This window comes from Cervus canadensis, chromosome 13 (assembly GCF_019320065.1).
Source record: "Cervus canadensis isolate Bull #8, Minnesota chromosome 13, ASM1932006v1, whole genome shotgun sequence".
Lineage (NCBI taxonomy): Eukaryota > Metazoa > Chordata > Mammalia > Artiodactyla > Cervidae > Cervus > Cervus canadensis.
The window spans coordinates 44468269-44490108 of NC_057398.1; the positions used below are offsets into that span (position 1 = coordinate 44468269).

The 21840-nt window shown below is 39.1% G+C and overlaps 1 protein-coding gene across 5 annotated transcripts in view; it reads right to left on the reverse strand.

Annotated features, from left to right (window-relative positions):
- PLD5 (phospholipase D family member 5) overlaps positions 1-21840 on the reverse strand; it is a 380018-nt gene that overhangs the window by 119575 nt on the left and 238603 nt on the right. For all 5 annotated transcript variants that reach the window (XM_043486037.1, XM_043486040.1, XM_043486038.1 and 2 more), the window contains one exon: positions 14900-15011. In XM_043486037.1, the coding sequence (XP_043341972.1) occupies positions 14900-15011 (112 nt within the window). The remainder of the gene's footprint in view (positions 1-14899; positions 15012-21840) is intronic.

The following is a 21840-nucleotide window of genomic DNA, read 5'->3' on the forward strand; positions in this document are numbered from 1 at the left end:
GGGGGCAGATAAATAGCAGGCAATTATAAAGGTTCATGCTGAGCAGAATGCTAGAAACAACAGAAATAGTGCTTTGCATCTTAACCCACACTACTTTTTACAGTGTTGATTTTAAAAGCAGGACCTGGAGATTATCATACTAAGTGAAGTAAGTCAGAGAATAACAAATATATGATATTGCTTATATGCAGAATCTAAAAAATGATACAGATGAACATATTTACAGAACAGAAAACAGACTCTCAGAGCAAACTTAACGGTTATCAGGGGGAAAGGGCCGCAAGGAGGGATAGACTGGGAGTTTGTGATTGACATATATATACTGCTAAATTAAAAATAGATAACCAGGACTTCCCTGGTGGTGCAGTGGAAAAAAAATCCGCCTGCCAATGCAGAAGACACGGGTTTGATCCCTGGTCCGGGAAGATTCCACATGCTGCAGAACAACTAAGCCTGTGAGCCCACCACTACTGAGCCTGAGCTCTAGAGCCCATGAGCTACAACTATTGAGCCCACGTGCTGTAACTACCGAAGCTCACACACCTACAGCCTGGGCTCCGCAAGATCAGCCACTGCAATGAGAAGCCTGCGCATCGCAACAAAGAGGAGACCCTGTTCGCTGCAAGAGAAAGCCTGTGCAAAGCGAACAAGACCCAGCACAGTCAGAAATAAACAAATAAAAATTTTAAAATTCTTTTAAATAAAATAAAATATATAACCAACAAAGACCTACTGTATAGCATAGGGAACACGGCTCAATATTCTGTAATAACCTAGATGGGAAACGAATTACATGTATAATGTATAACTGAATCACTTTGCTGTACATCTGAAATAATACAACATTGTTAATCAACTATGCTCCAACATCATTTTTTTTTTTTAAAGTAGGTGTCTTTAGGATGTTAAGACTGAACACAGAAACAAAGTCATAGAAGTAAAAGACATCATTCACTTGTGTATGCAATGGCCATTCTCTACCTGGCTACTTGAAGCACAGCAGGTACTGCTCAAAGTCAGTGATAGCAGACCAAAGAGGAAAACCTGTGTCTTGGTCTCCTTCAGAGAACTGATATGTGAATGGCTGGAGATGATGGTCACAGGATCCCTAGGAGTCAGATGGCTTTCAGGAACTTTTAAATTTATTCCTTTATTTATATTTGTATAAATTCCTATATCTTTTTCCATCTCTTAAAGGATATCCTCTCCAAATTCTAGCATCTATTGAATAGAAATGCATAAAGTCATCACTAGATTGAATAGATACAATCTTCTTACTTTTATAGCATCACAAGGTTCAGTATGCATAAAACTTCCCTTAAAAATGCTGTATCTGTCAACATTCTTAGGTATTAGAGATAAAATAAAAGTTTCAACACAAGTTTTTATATTTTAGAGCAAATGTATGACTGATACAATTATATTATATGCATCAGATGACCCCTTCTTAAAGTTTAAACACATGGAATTGCAACCTATCTGAGTAGATTTAAAAGAGACTAAAAATACAGATGGGTGGGTTTGGTGTTATCAGCTGAAAAATCTCTATCACAAACTGAGTTATTGCACAGGCATAAAGGCAAATACATCAGCTGCATTCCCAAGGATGTCTTGCATCATGTGTTAAGAATCAGGTCTTCCTATCAGAAAAATCACAGTGCTAGGTGTGTGCTTTAGGGGGATAGATGAATTCTGTCTGTCTGGAATTAGGGGCTCACAGGTCAAACACATACATACACACAAAAAAACACCTGGGTAAGAGACAGAGGCTAGAGTTCGATGTCATTGATTAACTGTTTACTATGAGCTATATCCCTGCTTCAGATGCTTTTTATCTAACATTCCTCCTGATGAGTTAGCAGGTAAAGGATATGCCTGCAACACAGGAGACAAGGGGGATGCAGGAGATGCAGGTTCAATCACTGGGTCAGGAAGATCCCCTAGAGGAGGAAATGGCAACCCACTCCAGCATTCTTGCCTGGGAAATTCCATGGACAGAGGAGCCCGGTGGCGGAGAAGAAAATCCTGCCAGAAAATCCCTGGCAGAGGAGCCATGGGGTCGCAGAGTTGGACATGACTGAAAGCAACTGAGCACACAGCACACAGCCCTCAAAAAGTTATCATCCTGATTTTACTGAAAGAGACATTGAGGTTCAGAGAAAGGGAGCAATTTGGCCAATGTTACATACACAGTAAATGCTATTGTAGTTCAGTTGCTCAGTCATGTCCGACTCTTTGACACCCCAAGGACTGCATCAAGCCAGGCCTCCCTGTCCTTCACCAACTACTGGACCTTGCTCAAACTCATGTCCTGAGTCAGTGATGCCACCCAAACATCTTGTCCTCTGTCACCCTCTTCGCCTCCTGCATTCAGTCTTTCCCAGCATCAGGATCTTTTCTAATGATCTTCACATCAGGTGGCCAAAGTATTGGAGTTTCACCTTCAGCAACAGTCTTTCCAATGAATATTCAGGACTGATTTCCTTTAGGACTGACTGGTTTGATCTCCTTGCAGTCCAAGGAACTCTCAAGAGTCTTCTCCAGCACCACAGTTCAAAAGCATCAATTCTTCAGTGCTCAGCCTTCTTTACGGTCCAACTCTCACATCCATACATGATTTCTGGAAAAACCGTAGCTTTGACTAGACAGACCTTTGTTGGCAAAGTAACGTCTCTGCTTTTTAATAAGCTATCTAGGTTGGCAAAGCTTTTCTTCCAACAAGCAAGTGTCTTTTAATTTCATGACTGCAGTCACCATCTGCAGTGATTTTGGAGCCCAAGAAAATAAAGTCTCTCACTGTTTCCATTGTTTCCCCATCTATTTGCCATGAAGTGATGGGGCCAGGGACTGGAATGCAAAAGTAGGAAGTCAAGAAACATCTGGAGTAACAGGAAAATTTGGCCTTGGAGTACAGAATGAAGCAGGGCAAAGGCTAATAGAGTTTTGCCAAGAGAACACACTGGTCATAGCAAACACCCTCTTCTAACAACACAAGAGAAGACTCTACACATGGATATCACCAGATGGCCAACACTGAAATCAGACTGATTACATTCTTTGCAACCAAAGATGGAGAAGCTCTATACAGTCAGCAAAAACAAGACTGGGAGCTGACTGTAGCTCAGCTTATTGCCAAATTCAGACTTAAATTGAAGAGAGTAGGGAACACCACTGGACCATTCAGATATGACCTAAATCAAATCCCTTATGACTATATAGTGGAAGTGACAAATAGATTTAAGGTACTAGATCTGATAGACAGAGTGCCTGATGAACTATGAAGGGAGGCTTGACATTGTACAGGAGACAGGGATCAAGACCATCCCCACGGAAAAGAAATGCAAAAAAGCAAAGTGGCTGTTTGAGGAGGCCTTACAAACAGCTGTGAAAAGAAGAAAAACAAAAAGCAAAGGAGAAAAGGAAAGATATACCCATCTGAATGCAAAGTTCCCAGGAATAGCAAGGAGAGATAAGAAAGCCTTCCTCAGGGTTCACTGCAAAGAAATAGAGGAAAACAATGGAATGGGAAAGACTAGAGATCTCTTCAAGAAAATTAGAGATACCAAGGGAACATTTCATGCAAAAATGGGCTCAATAAAGGACAGAAATGGGATGGACCTAACAGAAGTAGAAGATATTAAGAAGAGGTGGCAAGAATACACAGAACTGTGCAAAAAAGATCTTCATGACCCAGATAATCATGATGGTGTGGTCACTCACCTAGAGCCAGGCATCCTGAAATGTGAAGTCAAGTGGGCCTCAGAAAGCACCACTATGAACAAAGCTAGTGGAGGTGATAGAATTCCAGTTGAGCTATTTCAAATCCTAAAAGATGATGCTGTGAAAGTGCTGCACTCAATATGCCAGCAAATTTGAAAAACTCAGCAGTGAACACAGGACTGGAAAAGGTCAGTTTTGATTTTAATCCCAAAGAAAGGCAGTGTGAAAGAATGCTCGAACTACTGCACAATTGCACTCATTTCACATGCTAGCAAAGTAATGTTCAAAATTCTCCAAGCCAGGCTTCAGCAATATGTGAACCATGAACTTCCAGATGTTCAAGCTGGTTTTAGAAACGGCAGAGGAACCAGAGATCAAATTGCCAACATCTGCTGGATCATCAAAACAGCAAGAGAGTTCCAGAAAAATATATATTTCTGTTCTATTGACTATGCCAGAGCCTTTGACTGTGTGGATCACAATATATTGTGGAAAATTCTGAAAGAGATGGGAATATCAGACCAGCTGACCTGCCTCCTGAGAAATCTGTATGCAGTTCAGGAAGCAACAGTCAGAACTGGGCATGGAACAACAGACTGGTTCCAAATAGGAAAAGGAATACATCAATGCTGTACATTGTCACCCTGCTTATTTAACTTATATGCAGAGTACATCATGAGAAATGCTGGGCTGGAGGAAGCACAAGCTGGAATCAAGATTGCTGGGAAAAGTATCAATAACCTCAGATGTGCAGATGACATCACCCTTATGGCAGAAAGTGAAGGACTAAAGAGCCTCTGGATGAAAGGGAAAGAGGAGAGTGAAAAAGTTGGCTTAAAGCTCAACATTCAGAAATCTAAGATCATGGCATCCAGTCCCATCACTTCATAGCAGATAGATGGGGAAACAGGAGAAATAGTGGCTGACTTTATTTTGGGCGGCTCCAAAATCACTGTAGATGGTGATTGCAGCCATGAAATTAAAAGACACTTACTCTTTGGAAGGAAAGTTATGACCAACCTAGACAGCATATTAAAAAGCAGAGACATTACTTTGCCAACAAAGGTCCTTCTAGTCCAGGCTATGGTTTTTCCAATGGTCATGTATGGATGTGAGAGTTGGACTATTAAGAAAGTTGAGTGCCAAAGAACTGATGCTTTTGAACTGTGGTGTTGGAGAAGACTCTTGAGAGTCCCTTGGACAACAAGGAGATCCAACCAGTCTATCATAAAGAAGACCATTCCTGAGTGTTCATTGGAAGGACTGATGTTGACGCTGAAACTCCAATACTTTGAAACCTGATGTGATGAACTGAGTCATTGGAAAAGATCCTGATGCTGGGAAAGATTGAAGGCAGGAGGAGAAGGGGATGACAGAGGATGAGATGGTTGGATGGCATCACCAACTCAATGGACAGGGGTTTGGGTAGACTCCGGGAATTGGTTATGGACAGGGAGGCCTGCGTGCTGTGGTTCATGGGGTCGCAAAGAGTCGGACACGACTGAGCGACTGAACTGAACTGAACTGATGGGACCAGATGCCACGATCTTCGTTTTTGAATGTTAAGTTTTAGCCAACTTTTTCACTCTTTTCTTTCACCTTCATCAAGAGGATCTTCAGTTCCTCTTCACTTTCTGCCCTAAGAGTGGTATCATCTGCATATCTCAAGTTATTGATATTTCACTCAGCAATCTTGATTCCAACTTGTGCTTCATCCAGCCGGCACTTCACATGATGTACTCTGCATGTAAGTTAAATAAGCAGGGTGACAAAATACAGTCTTGACGTTTTCCTTTCCTAATATGTAACCAGTCCGTTGTTCCACGTCCATTTCTAAATGTCGCTTCTTGACCTGCATACAGATTTCTCAGGAGGCAGGTCAGGTGGTCTGGTATTCCCATCTCTTTCAGAATTTTCCACAGTTTGTTGTGATCCACACAGTCAAAGGCTTTAGGGTAGTCAGTGAAGCATAAATAGATGTTTTTCTGGAACTCTCTTGCTTTTTCGATGATCCATAGCATGTTGGCAGTTTGATCTCTGGTTACTCTGCCTTTTCTCAATCCAGCTTGAACATCTGGAATTTCTCAGTTCATGTACTTTTGAAGCCTAGCTTAGAGAATTTTGAGCATTACTTTACAAGCATGTGAGATGAATGCAATTGTGCGGTAGTTTGAGCATTCTTTCACACTGCCTTTCTTTGGGATTGGAATGAAAACGGACCTTTTCCAGTCCTGTGGCCACTGCTGAGTTTTCCAAATTTGTGGCATATTGAGTGCAGCACTTTCACAGGATCATCTTTTAGGATTTGAAATAGCTCAACTGGAATTCCATCACCTCCACTAACTTTGTTTATAGTGATGCTTCCTAGGGCCCACTTGACTTCACATTTCAGGATGCCTGGCTCTAGGTGAGTGACCACACCATCATGATTATCTGGGTCATGAAGATCTTTTTTGCACAGTTCTGTGTATTCTTGCCACCTCTTCTTAATATTATCTACTTTGTTAGGTTCATACCATTTTTGTCTTTATTGAGCCCATCTTTGCATGAAATGTTCCCTTGGTATCTCTAATTTTCTTGAAGAGCTCTCTAGTCTTTCCCATTCTATTGTTTTCCTCTATTCTTTACATTAATCACTTAGGAAGGCTTTCTTATCTCTCCTTGTTATTCTTTGCAACTCTGCATTCAAATGGCTATATCTTTCCTTTTCTCCTTTCCCTTTCACTTTTCTTCTTTTCTCAGATATTTGTAATGCCTCCTCAGACAACCAGTAAATGAGAAGTCCAGATTTCTAACACAAGTCTATACGACACCAAAATATAAGCTCCTAAATGCTATGCTAATTACTATTCTAATTATCATTAAGGAGCAATGATTTCAAAGGAGCTCCTGCCTTGCTGGTATTCTGTAAAGAAAGGTAGAAGACAGATTCCTTACAATTTATTTTGTCTACTGTAAATAAAACAAAGGCACCTGTCTTCATGCACCCAAGCATAAGCAAAACTGGTATCCACTTTGAAAAGGTGTGAAATGAAAGCATATGTGGGTGATAGCAAGGGCACTTGACTTTTACCTCAGTTATTACCAGATCAGCTTAACCTGCTCTTCAACCCAAAGGACCCCATCCTGAAGTATTCACTGGGACAGTCCTTCACTTTGGCAACAAAAGACTTTACAAAACGTTGAGGTTTTTCAATATTGGCAACCTTTCAAAGGGTGGAAATGAAAGCCAGAAAAATATAAAGATTTCTTTGGAGAAGTTACTAAAATATACCTGTTAAGTTTACCTGAAATTAACAGATATAACCATATCTACTTGTATAATTAGGCCTTAGAATAATTATAAACCATAAAACCTAAGTAAAAAAAACCTCAATAAACTTAAAAATCTCAAATTATTTTTGAGATCTCTAATTAAGGAGCAAGCAGTTAAAAAAATTATGTGTAAAATTTCCAAGTTGGAATGGGAGCAGCCTGTATTAATTTTAAAATTTACAAATGCCCCTATTCTCATAGTTAGGCATGTATATTCCTTTTATTTATTTATTATTTTTAATTTCTATTCATTATTTTTTTCATTTATTTATTAATTTATTTTTTTACATTTATTTTTATTAGTTGGAAGCTAATTACTTTACAATATTGTAGTGGTTTTTGCTATACATTGACATGAATCAGCCATGGATTTACATGTGTTCCCCATCTTGATCCCCCCTCCCGCCTCCCTCCCCATCCCATCCCTCTGGGTCTTCCCAGTGCACCAGCCCTGAGCACTTGTCTCATGCATCCAACCTGGGCTGGCGATCTGTTTCACACTTGATAATATACATGTTTCAATGCTATTCTCTCAGATCATCCCACCCTCGCCTTCTCCCACAGAGTCCAAAATTCTGTTCTATACATCTGTGTCTCTTTTTCTGTCCTGCATATAAGGTTATTGTTACCATCTTTTTAAATTCCATATATATGCGTTAGTATACTGTCTTGGTCTTTATCTTTCTGGCTTACTTCACTCTGTATAATGGGCTCCAGTTTCATCCATCTCAGTAGAACTGATTCAAATGAATTCTTTTTAATGGCTGAGTAATATTCCATGGTGTATATGTACCACAGCTTCTTTATCCATTCATCTGCTGATGGGCATCTAGGTTGCTTCCATGTCCTGGCTATTATAAACAGTGCTGCGATGAACATTGGGGTGCACGTGTCTCTTTCAGATCTGGTTTCCTCAGTGTGTATGCCCAGGAGTGGTATTGCTGGGTCATATGGCAGTTCTATTTCCAGTTTTTTAAGGAATCTCCACACTGTTTTCCATAGTGGCTGTACTAGTTTGCATTCCCACCAACAGTGTAAGAGGGTTCCCTTTTCTCCACACCCTCTCCAGCATTTATTGCTTGTAGACTTTTGGATAGCAGCCATTCTGACTGGGGTGTAGTGGTACCTCATTGTGGTTTTGATTTGCATTTCTCTGATAATGAGTGATGTTGAGCATCTTTTCATGTGTTTGTTAGCCATCTGTATGTCTTCTTTGGAGAAATATCTGTTTAGTTCTTTGGCCCATTTTTTGATTGGGTCATTTATTTTTCTGGAATTGAGCTTCAGGAGTTGCTTGTATATTTTTGAGATTAATCCTTTGTCTGTTGCTTTGTTTGCTATTATTTCCTCCCATTTTGAAGGCTGTCTTTTCACCTTACTTATAGTTTCCTTTGTTGTGCAAAAGCTTTTAAGTTTAATTAGGTCCCATTTGTTTATTTTTGCTTTTATTTCCAATATTCTGGGAGGTGGGTCATAGACGATCTTGCTGTGATTTATGTCGGAGAGTGTTTTGCCCGTATATTCCTTTTAAATTTTGGAAACCTAATCCATGAATGTGAGAATAGAAACATGGATTATCTATGATGAATGAATATAGTTTTCTTGAATTCAAATAACAGTTGGTAAGAATCATGCATAGAATGTGATAAAATGAACACAGCATCCCCTCCTTCTTTTTCAATAATGTGGCTAGAAGAAAATCAGAACATAAAATTAAAAATAGAGGTGTTATCAAAATAATGAAACTGGACTCCTATCTTACACCACTCACAAAAATTAACTCAAAATGGATTAGAGACTTAAATATAAGATCTGTAACTGTCAAACCCTCTGAAGATAACATAGAAAATATCATCCTCACATTGGTCTGGCCAATGATTTTTTTTTAATATGACACCAAAAGCCAGGCAACAGAAACAAAAATAAACAAGTGGGTCAGCATCAAACTAAAAAGCTTCCTTTCACAGAGAAAACAATCAACAAAATGGAAAGGCAACCTACAGAATGGGAGAGAATATTTACAAACCATATATCCAATAAAATACATAAATAAGAAACTCACACAACTCAGTTTAAAAAAAACAAAAACTAATAACCTGAATAAAAAATAGGCAAAAGACCTGAATAGAGATTTCTCCAAAGAAGACATACAAATTGTTAACAGGTACCAATCAAGATTGTTGGGAGAAATACCAATAACCTCAGATATGCAAATGACACCACTCTTATGGAAGAAAGCAAAGAAGAACTAAAGAGCCTCTGGATGAAAGTGAAAGAGGAAAATGAAAAAGTTGGCTTATAACTCAACATTCAGAAAACTAAGATCATGGCATCCAGTCCCATCACTTCATGGCAAATAGATGCAGAAACAATGGAAACAGTGAGAGTTTATTTTTTGGGGGGGTTCTAACATCACTGCAGATGGTGACTGCAGCCATAAAATTAAAAGATGCTTGCTCTTTTAAAAAGAAAGAAAAGAAAGAAAGAAAAAGCTTTAAAAAGAAAGAAAAGCTATGACCAACCTAGATAGCATATTAGAAAGCAGAGGCATTATTTTGCCAACAAAGGTCCGTCTGGTCAAAGCTATGGTTTTTCCAGTAGTCATGCAGGGATGTGAGAGATGGATCATAAAGAAAGCTGAGTGCCAAAGAACTGATGTTTTTGAACTGTGGTGTTGAAGACTCTTGAGAGTCCCTTGGACTGCAAGGAGATCCAACCAGTCCATCCTAAAGGAAATCAGTCCTGAATATTCATTGGAAGTACTGATGCTGAAGCTGAAACTCCAATACTTTGGCCACCTGATGCGAAGAGCTGACTCATTTGAAAAGACTCTGATGCTGAGAAAGATTGAGGGCAGGAGGAGAAGGGGACGACAGAGAATGCGATGGTTGCATGGCATCACTGAGTCTATGGACACGAGTTTGAGTACACTCCAGGAGTTGGTGATAGACAGGGAAGCCTGGCATGCTGCAATCCATGGGGTCACAAAAAGTCAGACATGACTGAGTGACTGAACTGAACTGAACAGAACCTGAAAAGGTGCTCAACATTGCTAATCATGAAGGAAATGAAAATCAAAACCACAAGAAGATGTCACTTCATGCATTAAGATGACTTATAAAAAAGCTAAGAGATAGGTGTTGGTGAGGATGTAGAGAATGGGGAACCCTTTTTGCACTGTTGGTTGGACTGTAAATTGGTGCAACCACTATGGAAAACAGTATGGAGGTTTCTAAAAATAAACACAAAATAAAGCCAACATATGATTCGCAGTCCCACTTCTGGGTACATATCCAAAAGAAAGAAAAATCAATATCTTGAAGAGATGTCTGCACTTTCATGTTCATTGTAGCATTATTCACGTCAACAAAGATACATCAAACCTAAGAGTCTGTTAATGGATGACTGGATAAAGAAGATGTGTGCGTGCATACATACACAAACACACACACAATGGAATATGTTACTCAGCCATGAGAGAGAAGGAAATCCTGCTAGTTGCAACAACACAGATGAACCTAGAGGACATTATTCTGACTGAAATAGGCCAGAGTGAGAAAGACAAATACTATGTTGTCTCACTTAACTCTAGAATCTAAAAAAAAATAAATAAAAAGTCAAATTTATAGAAACAGAGAGTAGAACAATAGGTACCAGGGACTGGGGGAGTGTGTTTGGGAGAGATAGGGAGATGGTGGTCAAAGGGTGCAAACTTTCAGTTATAAGATGCGTGCGTGTGTGCTAAGTCGCTTCAGTTGTGTCTGACTCTTTGTGACCCTATGGACTGTAGCCCTCCAGGCTCCTCTGTCCATGGGATTCTCCAGGCAAGAATACTGGAGTAGGTTGCCATGCCCTCCTCCTGGGGATCTTCTGGACTCAGGGATTAAAACCTTGTTCTTATGTCTCCTGCATTTGGCATGCAGGTTCTTTACCCCTAGTGCCACCCGGGAAGTCCTCAGTGATGAGTAAGTTCCTAAGCAGGAGGCAGAACCCTCTCAGAATTCAGACAATGCTATTAAATACAAAGATATAGTAATCAAAATGGTGTGGTACTGGCACAAAAAAAGAGAACTCAGAAATAAATCCACACACCTATAGTCAATTAATCTTTGACAAAGGAGCTAAGTATATACAATGGGAAAAAGTCTCTTCAGCAAGTGATGTTGGGCAAATTGGACAGGTGCTTGTAAATCAATACACAAAAATCACACCATACACAAAAATAAACTCAAAAAGGCTTAACAATTTAAATATGACATGACACCATTAAACTCCCAGAAGAAATCATAGGCAAAACATTCTCTGAGATAAATTATACCAATGTTTTCTTAGGTCAGTCTCCCAAGGCAGTAGAAATAAAAGCAAAAATTAAAAAATGGGACCTAATAAAACTTACAAGCTTTTGCACAGTACAGGAAACCATAAACAAAATGAAAAGAATGAGAGAAAATATTGGCAAAGGATGCAACCAACAAGAACTTAATTTCCAAAATATATAAATAGCTCATAAAACTCAATGACAACAACAAAGAAAAAAAAAATTGAAAAATGGGCAGAAGACCTAAGTATACATTTCTCCAAGAAGAAATTCAGATGGCCAATGTAAAGATGCTCAACACCACTAATTACTAGAGAGTTCAAATCAAAACTAAACTACAACTGAGGTACCACCTCATACCACTCAGAGTGGGCATCATTAAAACATCCACAAATAACAAATGCTGGAAAGGGTATGGAGCAAAGGGAATCCTCCTATGCTGTTCATAGGATGTATGAACTGTAATGTATGAATGTAAGCTGGTGCTTTCCTTAGTGGCTACTAAGGAAAACAGTATGGAAGTTTCTCAGAAAACTATGAATAGAATTGCCATAAGATCCAGCAATCCCACTCCTGGGCATATAGACCTAGACAAAACCATAATTCAAAAAATGGCATGCATTCCTATGCTCATAGCAGTACTGTTCACAATAGCCAAAACATGAAAACAACCTAATACCCACCAACAGATGAGTGGATAAAGAAGATGTGGTATACATATACAATGGAACACTACTCAGCCATGAAAAAGAATGAACTAGTGCCATTTGCAGCAACCATGGATGCAACTAGATATCAACTAAGTGAAGTCAGAAAGAAAAATACAAATACTATATGATATCACTTGTATGTGGAATCTCAAGAATGACACGAATGATCCTATCTGTGAAACAGAAATAGACTTACAGTCATACAGAACAGAGTTGTGTTTGCCAAGGTGGAAGTGGGGTTGGGACAGGGATGGAGTGGAAAGTTGGGGTCAGCAGATGTAAGGTATTACATAGAATGGATAAACAAGGTTCTTCTGTATATCACAGGAAACTATATTTAATACTCTATGATAAATCATAATGGAAAAGAACATAAAAAGAATGTACATATATGCATAACTGAATCACTTTGTTGTGCAGCAGAAATTAACACAACGTTGTAAATCAATTGTACTTCAGTTAAAAAATATGAGTATATTCTATAGATCTAATGTACAGTATAGTGGCTACAGGTAATAATACTGTATTGCACACTTGAAATTTGGTAAAGACAGTAAATCTTAAGAGTTCTTACCACAAAATAGAAAAAAAAAGTAACTGTGTAAGGTGATTAATTAACCTTAATGTGGTCATCATTTCAGAGCATCAATGTATATCAAATCACCACATCATACCATTTAAATATATATAATTTTGTTTGTTGATTACATGCATGTGCATTCATGTAACTTAACTGCAGTTAAGTCACTTCAGTCATGTCCAACTCTGTGTGACCCCATGGACTGCAGCCTGCCAGGCTCCTTTGTCCATGGGATTCTCCAGACAAGAATGCTAGAGTGGGTTGCCATGCCCTCCTCCAGGGGACCTTCCTGATCCAAATTTGTTGATTATATCTCAATAAAGCTGGAGGAAAAAAAGAAAGAGCTTTCACTGACAAATAGAAATTTTTGCATAGAATAGAATAGATTTTTCTCTGTAGGTCAAGTTTTGCCTTATGAAGTATTCTGTGAACACACTGATTAATAATGAGAAATTGGTACTACTGTTCAATACTTAAAATGTGCAGATTGCATTGCTATGAGATAGCTAGCATTTGTGGTGCTAGAAAAATAGCATCACCCAGATGTAGCTCTATCAACTATTAAACTATTCTGTGGTAATCTTTTTTCTAAAATTCTGAGCAGATAATTGGAAATTAAAATTAGGAATTAAGGGACAGCATGTCTAATTTCAAAGCTGTTTGCCCCTCTGATATGAAACCACCTCTACCTTGTATATGCTTGTAAACCTGAAATCAAAATATTTTATCCTAGTTAAAGTCATATTTTCTTTTTCAAGTAATATTTTAGAGTTTTATCAGAATAGTTGCTATGAAAAGCTTTCTGATCCCCAAATCTGAACTGTTTTAAAAAGTATAAATGATATGTTTAATACACATAATTGCCAATTTTCATTTCTTGTTTTACAACAGGTTATTAAACAATCATGGGGAAATAAAATGTAATTAATGATTTATTTTTAAAATAGAGTTATTAAGAAAAATGAAAGTGCTATATTCTTATTTCAGATATTAAGGTTTTGACTTTAATTAAAGTAAGATTTAATCACAAGGAAATGCCAATTAAATATTTACTGTTTGGTAAATTCTTTGTGGTGAGGAAGCCAAAATGATCTGAAAATGCCCAAAGAATGCTCATTAGGATTCCTGGATGCAACTAGAGATGATCATATTAAGTGAAGTAAGTCAGAAAGAAAAAGACAAATACCACAAATACTCTCATGTAGAATCTAGAATATGACACAAATGACCCTATCTATGAAATGGACACCTACAGTCACAGAGAACAGACCTGTGGTTGCCAAGGTGAGGGCAGGGGAGGTGAGGAAGGATGGATCTGATTAACTTCTAAACTCAGTAACTCCTTCACAGCTGAAGTTGCTCATGGCTAGTCTTAATTTACCTGTCTTTTGTGAACTATTTCAGGACAAACCTTCCTGGAACTTTACCAAAAGACAAGGAACTCTCCCTAAAAAAAAATAAAAGCTACCCCAAAGCAAAGTATTCCAACACAGATTTCAAATGGTTCATCAAAATATTTGTTATTAATAATTTTTGTTAATAATAAATTTCTGACATTTATTATATGTCTTTCACAGGCTTACAGTCCGCAAGCAAATTCAGAGTGTGTGTATATATACATATATATATAATAAATCAGTAAAAACTCTTTATAAGTGAGAGTTCAGTTAGTAAAGGATACAGCAAAATGAAGAAATTTATTTCATAATTATCCTCAGTGTTCAGAAAGTGTGAAGCAAATTGTAAAATGACCAAACAAATGATGGTCTCCTGCAGAATTATCTTAAAATTCGTGAATAAGGCAATGACTCATAGACTCCTACCTCTGACTATATTATTTCAAACAATACATGTAGCACAAAGAGATCTTTCATCTAATGGTCAAGAGAAAACCAGAAATCCAGTGTTTGTTCTGATAAGAAGTGGCTCTTCTCTCTAATCACATCATTGAAGTGTTTACAGAGGGAAAGATTCTTCTTTCTAGTTAATTATCATCTAATGGCCAGTAGAGTACTTTGCATAAGCTAATATGCAACAACACTATTTTAAAAATCCCAGCAGAATTGATTAATTAGTTCTCTCATTTAAAGACTTTAATCAGGCTGTTTTTCAAAGGAGAAACAGGAAGTGTACTAAGTCAAGTGTGTTGATTATAAAGAAATTGTGTATAAAGAAATCATGTACTACTCTAAATAGAATTAAATGTACTGGAACAGAACACCCAGAGGTAGAGTACCATGTCAACCTTGGCCTTACCCTTTGATTTCAAGGCTTCTAATACCTTTGAATCAGCTGTTACATCACTCACTAGCTTGATTTCAATACTTTGAGAAGTCAGTTGGAGCAACTTTTCGAAAAGACGTTGACCCTAGAAAAAACATTCAGAACCAAAGTCAGAAAACCTAATATTATGCTGTTTTAAATAGGAATAAATAAACATTGAAAATTAAAACTATCCATTCAAATTTTAAAAGGTAAGTACTTCAGCACTTGGTATTCATGGCAAATTTTTTCAAAGAGTTTATAGAAATAGAGTAGGTGTACAAACACAGATTACATTGTTTTTTGAGTACTGTGCAACTCAATAATTATTGCAATAATCATTTCAATGCTACAATGCAAATCTACTCTTTTACTTTTTCATGAACTCTTAAATATCTACACATGAAGAGGCAGAGAATATTAAACAGTTGTGACTGGGCCCAGAAAGACCCAGATTCCAGCTGATTTTCCAATTTACAAATTATTTCTTAATTCACTTTCTTCCTCAGTGAAGTGTTGATAATATTAATGTTTACTTTAAAGGGTTTTTGTGAGGATTAAGGGTTAGTAGTAGGTAAGTATCCTTTAAGTGTTAGCCATTATGGGGGGAATCATTACTACTGACCCAGTGTTAGTCCCTCAGTCATTTTGACTCTTTGTGACCCCACGGACTGGAGCCTGCCAGGTTTCCCTTGTGGCTCAGCTGGTAAAGAATCCACCTGCAATGTGGGAGACCTGGGTTCAATCCCTGGGTTGGGAAGATCCCCTGGAGAAGGGAAAGGCTACCCACTCCAGTATTCTGGCCTGGAGAATTCCATGGACTGTATAGTCCATGGGGTCACAAAAAGCTGGACACAACTGAGTGACTTTCACTTTCACTACTTATCAGGGATTTACCTAAATTCATTTTCTCATTTCAAATTTATGTTTTATTGAATTCAACTAGAAATCTATAATTATTACCCTAGCCTAAAAAAACTGAAAACAAAAGGTTTTCTTTATTAGATTTCACAAACATAATTTTTATAGTAAAAAATAAAATTTTTTAAATCAATCTCAGGGAGACTCTATATAGTGGTGGGTTCCTTACACCATCACAGGTGAGTGGATTGCAACATTATCCTGTTTATTTTCTCTTTTCGTAGACTCCATAGTGTTTCCATAGACTCCTTCTCCTTATCATAAGAGGGAACTGGTCTTCCTTTATTGGTTTTTCAGGTTTGTGTTATGCGGCCACAAACTCAAATGCCCTCATAGGCTAAACAGGCAATAAGGCTTTGGTCTTAATGGCCCCCAAGTGGTAAAGTTTTATCTTACTTTGATTAGAATAGAGTATTGATAATGATTATGGAGAAAGAATTTGAAGACTGAGAAGGTAAATGGATGGAATGTAGATGCAGAGCAGTGATTCTTGCAATTGGGCCTTAGAAAAGAAAGAGACCAAAGATCAAAACCCTAAAGCTTTGGAATGTGAAGGAGCAAAGGGCTGGTATGCCTGGGCTAGGGTGCCAGCTGACTGCAGGGAGGAGTGTCTGGCATAATCCAGCCATCTCCTGCCTGGAGCTGGTGAGTACAACCTAAGGTCCAACATCCCCAGATGTTAGAGGATGGAGGAGTTGCGCCCCTGCTAGGCATGGAAGTTTCCTTTTTGTCTAACCATGCTGGTAAAGGTTGCCCCAAGTGGAAGTCATCAAAAGTGACCAAATTTGGGCTTCCCTGGTAGCTCAGTGGTAAAGAATCCACCTGCCAATGTAGGAGACACGAGTTTGATCCCTGGTCGGGGAAGATCCCATGACTTTGATCCTTGGTCGGGAAAGATCACCACAGAGTGAGTCTGGTTGAGAGCCCGGGAACCACGACTATTGAACCCACGTGCCACAACTACTGAAGCCTGCGTGCCCCAGAGCCCATCCTCTTCAACAAGAGAAGCTACTGCAATCAGAAGCCTGCACACAGCAACTAGAGAGGAGCCTCCATTTCCCCCAAGTAGAGAAAAGCCCGCATGCAGCAATGAAGACTCAGCACAGCCAAAAATAAATAAATAAACAACATTATGAGAAACAAATAAGCCTGAAAAAAAGTGACCAAATTAGTCTACATGCGGAACCTGGAGGCAGCCTCCCCACAAAGTAGGTCTTCCTATAAGGGAGGTCTAATGAGGGCATTAGGTAGTTGCAAATTGCTTTTTAAATAAAGAAGAGGGGAAGAGAGAGAGAGAAAGATAAGAAGGCAGAGGGAGACGGATAGGGAAAAAACAGTTGCTGATTTGCTGATTTCAGGGTCTACATAAGTGTCAAATTTACTATGGAGAAGTGAGGCCTTGGCAGTGAGAGGCTCAGACACTGGATGTGAGGGAAGATGCCCTTGGTGGGACTTTGTGGGGCTTTCTGCCGAGCTGCCTGCCACCAGCATGACCTCCTCTCTGTAAGCTTTGTCACTCTGCCAAGTGGCTATACTCTTGTCACACACCCTGGAAGGCTGGCTGAGGCCTGCAGAGCCCAGATTTCTAGAGCCTAGACGCATGGTCATCTCACAGTCACATAAATGTTTGCAGTTTTCACTTTCACACGGGGAAAGGGCATATGTAATTTGTGCGTTCTGTGAGTCCCCATGGTTAGTGAGCCAGTGTTTTTAAACAAATTTTGTTGTTGTTGTTGTACTTAGTTAACAATACTTTTAGCAAAAATGAAACACAGGAGATCTTCTAACCTATCTGTATTTCTGGCTGTGTGCCTTAAATTGATTTCTACTGTGTGATTTTTGTGAGATTTAAAATGAAGACCAGACCTCTCAAACACGAATGAAAACTGAAGCTCCAAAAGCTACAGACAGTGGCAGACTATCATTAAATAAACCTTATTTTTACTTCCCTGATAGCTCAGGGAAGCCCTTTTCCCTCAGCCATGTCCAACTCTCTGCGACCCCATGGACTATACCATCCGTGGAATTCTCCAGGCCAGAATACTGGACTGGGTAGCCTTCCCTTCTCCAGGGGATCTTCCAAACCTAGGGATTGAACCCATTACCATAGGCGCTACCATGGAAGCCCAAGAATACTGGAGTGGGTAGCCTATCATATGTGCTCATTACTTACACCAAGGATTCTTAAAATTTTTAATTATAGTGCTCACTTGTAATGAACTTGTGCTGGGGTAGAATTTCTGTACCTGGGTTTGAGGCAGAACTTCTATTAAATTTTGCCTGTTTTCAGTGTCTTACCTCCCAGTCCACACATTTTTGCTAAGACGTTCAAAATATAATTATTTTGAAAGGTATGAAACACTTATTCTATGCTGAGATCTGCAGTAAGGACTACTGCTTTCTGAGTTAAATTTACTCATTATGTTTTCATAGAGGAATAACAAAAGTCCCTTTGGCTTTTAAACATCAGTAGTTTAAAGACTTGCTCTTTCTGGTGAGAAACATCAGCCAACATTTTAAACTCAAATAAATCATCTTGAAGAAAGCTAGTGGCTCAGGCACATTGACCTACTTTAAGCTTTTTTTTTTTTTTTTATCTGCTAAAACCTTATGATAGACAGTATGGTCCTGGAGAGGGAGGGAGTGGTGCCCCAAGGACAGAGATCCAGTTCAGCCCGTCTGTGACTCGGAAGAGACTGCTTAACCCAAGAGAATAGAGGTTATAAATCCTGCCAATTTCTGTTGACCCAAAACAACTCATGGGCAGGATAAAATTCCACAATAAAATGTGAAGGGGGAAAAATAAAAATACTGAAGAGAAATCAGAATAAAATCATGCTCTGTAAGATTAATTCTGGAGATGATATAGAATATGGCGATGGTTTTCAAGCTTGTTTTAAACTGTTCATTTAAATGAAAACTTAAGCTAAGCATCTCCATAAATCCATCTCTGTCCTCTTGTGTGTTTCCCCAGGGCTCCACAGAAAACAACTGTAAAACCACTGAACTCTACCCCTTTATCATACTGAGGTGTGATGCAGAATCATTAGAATACTGAAATTGAGAATGTCAGAGCTGGAAGATATCTTTGAGATCAATAACCTACCAATCTCCCCACTTTATAGATAAGGATACTCAGGCCCAAGAAAATTAAGTGATATGCTGATTTTCTATATGCTGATTTACTATAATTTTCTCTATATGACCATTTTATGTTAAGGGGGTATTCTTTCTTCAGAAGGGGTATTCTGAAAGAAAGTTACATCCAAGTCTCTTCCTCTCCTTTCCCTCCCCGCTCCAGTATATCCAACTCCTCTGAACTAAGCAGGTCTGGGGCTGGAAGGCATTTAATAACCAGCAGAGTCAGGTTCTGGATACCAACGTGCCTGCAGAGTCAGTCCCTGTCTAACATGAGTGACTGAGTGCTCCTGTTCTCCAGGAGACTACATAGGAGCCGGGGCAAATCCCGAGGCCTGGGCTTGGGAATGTGAAGTATTACAGGGGGCGGCGGTGGGGAGGAAAGATGCTCTTCAATTGACCTGTGATAGACAGGTTAACCATCTAATACAGCCCCTCCTTCACTTGAAAGAAAGCCATTAATAAGCTGATAAAATCAAACACCAACACACTTAAGAGGATCCAGTAAGAGAGATGCTTGGATACAATGGGCGCAAGAAGACAGGAGGTGGAGCTAAGACACAATGTGAGCACTCAAGGACAGTCAGACATGCTGGACTAACACTCTACAATCTAGAGCTAAACTAGAAAAATAATTAAAGAATACTGTTGAGACCCAACTCAGTGGCCCAAAGATGGAATGGAAGAAATATCTCAAAGCACAAACAAGCAGGCACACACACATACATGGAAACATATGGTGACCAGGGGAGAAAAGGGAGACGGATAAATTGAAGATATATACCATGTGGCTAGGGCTTCCCAGGTGGTGCTAGTGGTAAAGAACCCACCTGCCAATGCAGGAGACATAAGAGGCGCGGGTTCAATCCCTGGATCGGGAAGATCCCCTGGAGGAGGGCAGGGCAACCCACTCCAGTATTCTTGCCTGGAGAATCCTATGGACAGAGGAGCCTGGCGGGCTACAGTCCATGGGGTCACAAAGAGTCAGACACAACTGCAGTGACTTAGCTCACACACACACATCATGTGGCTAATAGGTGTATTGGAAGAGAAAAAGAGACAAAAAGGAGGGGTTTGCAATAAAAGAAGAAAAATGTGTCTAACTTGAGAAAAGATATAGATATATGTGTCAAAAAGATAATTGAAGACAGAGGCAAGTATAATGTGGATAGTCACATATAGGCACATTCTGTAAAATAAATCAACACCAAGGAAAGAGAGGAATTCTTACAAACTCCTGGCCAAAAACAAAACAAAACAAAACAAAGCAAAAAGGTAACTATCAAGGAAAATAGATTAGATTAGCATGGAGCTAAATGTTGGCACCACTAAACCAGCATTTGGTGGTGAGAGACTATGGAAGAAAAACAGTGACACCCAGGAATGTTTTACCTAGTCAAGAATTTTACTGCCAGCATGAAAGAAAAAAACATTTTCAGATATATACAGGTTTAGAGACTGTATTACTATATAACCCATATGCAGAACATATGCAATGAAAGGCTCTAACCAAAAAGTAAATAAAAGCCAAGAAGGAAGACGATGGGAAGAAATTATTGGTTAGCAGTGTGATATGGATATGTGTTTGATGTATTTGCTAATTAAGAATTCTTAGAAGAGACTTATTTTATTTATTTATTTTTATTAATTATTATTATTTATTTATTTATTTTTCACTTATTTTTATTAGTTGGAGGCTAATGACTTTACAATATTGTAGTGGTTTTTGCCATACATTGACATGAATCAGCCATGGATTTACATGTGTTCCCCATCCCTATCCCCCCTTCCACTTCCTTCCCCATCCCATCCCTCTGGGTCTTCCCAGTACACCAGCCCTGAGCACTTGTCTCATGCATCCAACCTGGGCTGGTGGTCTGTTTCACCCTTGATAGTATACTTGTTTCAATGCTGTTCTCTCTGAACATCCCACCCTCGCCTACTGCCACAGAGTCCCAAAGTCTGTTCTGTACATCTGTGAAGAGACACATTTTAGCAGAAGGCCTACTAAGAATCTATTACAGGCATTCCCTATAAGGGTGCTATTACCCTAAAGGGACTAACAACCAATTCTTTCCTGCTAGTAAAGTAATGTCTAAAATTCTCCAAGCCAGGCTTTAGCAATACGTGAACCGTGAACTTCCAGATGTTCAAGCTGGTTTTAGAAAAGGCAGAGGAACCAGAGATCAAATTGCCAACATCCGATGGATCATCGAAAAAGCAACAGAGTTCCAGAAAAACATCTATTTCTGCTTTCTTGACTACGCTAAAGCCTTCGACTGTGTGGATCACAATAAACTGTGGAAAATTCTGAAAGAGATGGGTATACCAGACCACCTGACCTGCCTCTGGAGAAGTCTGTATGCAGGTCAGGAAGCAACAGAACTGGACATGGAAAAACAGACTGGTTCCAAATAGGAAAAGGAGTATGTCAAGGCTGTATATTATCACCCTGTTTATTTAACTTACATGCAGAATACATCATGAGAAACGCTGGGCTGGAGGAAGCACAAGCTGGAATCAAGATTTCCGGGAGAAATATCAATAACCTCAGATACGCAGATGACACCACCCTTATGGCAGAAAGTGAAGAACTAAAGAGACTCTTGATGAAAGTGAAAGAGGAGAGTGAAAAGTTGGCTTAAAGCTCAGCATTCAGAAAACTAAGATCATAGCATCTGGTCCCATCACTTCATGCAAGCAGATGGGGAAACAGTGGAAACAGTGGCTGCCTTTATTTTTCTGGGCTCCAAAATCACTGCAGATGGTGATTGCAGCCGTGAAATTAAAAGACACTTACTCCTTGGAAGGAAAGTTATGACTAACCTAGACAGCATATTAAAAAGCAGAGACATTACTTTGTCAACAAAGGTCCA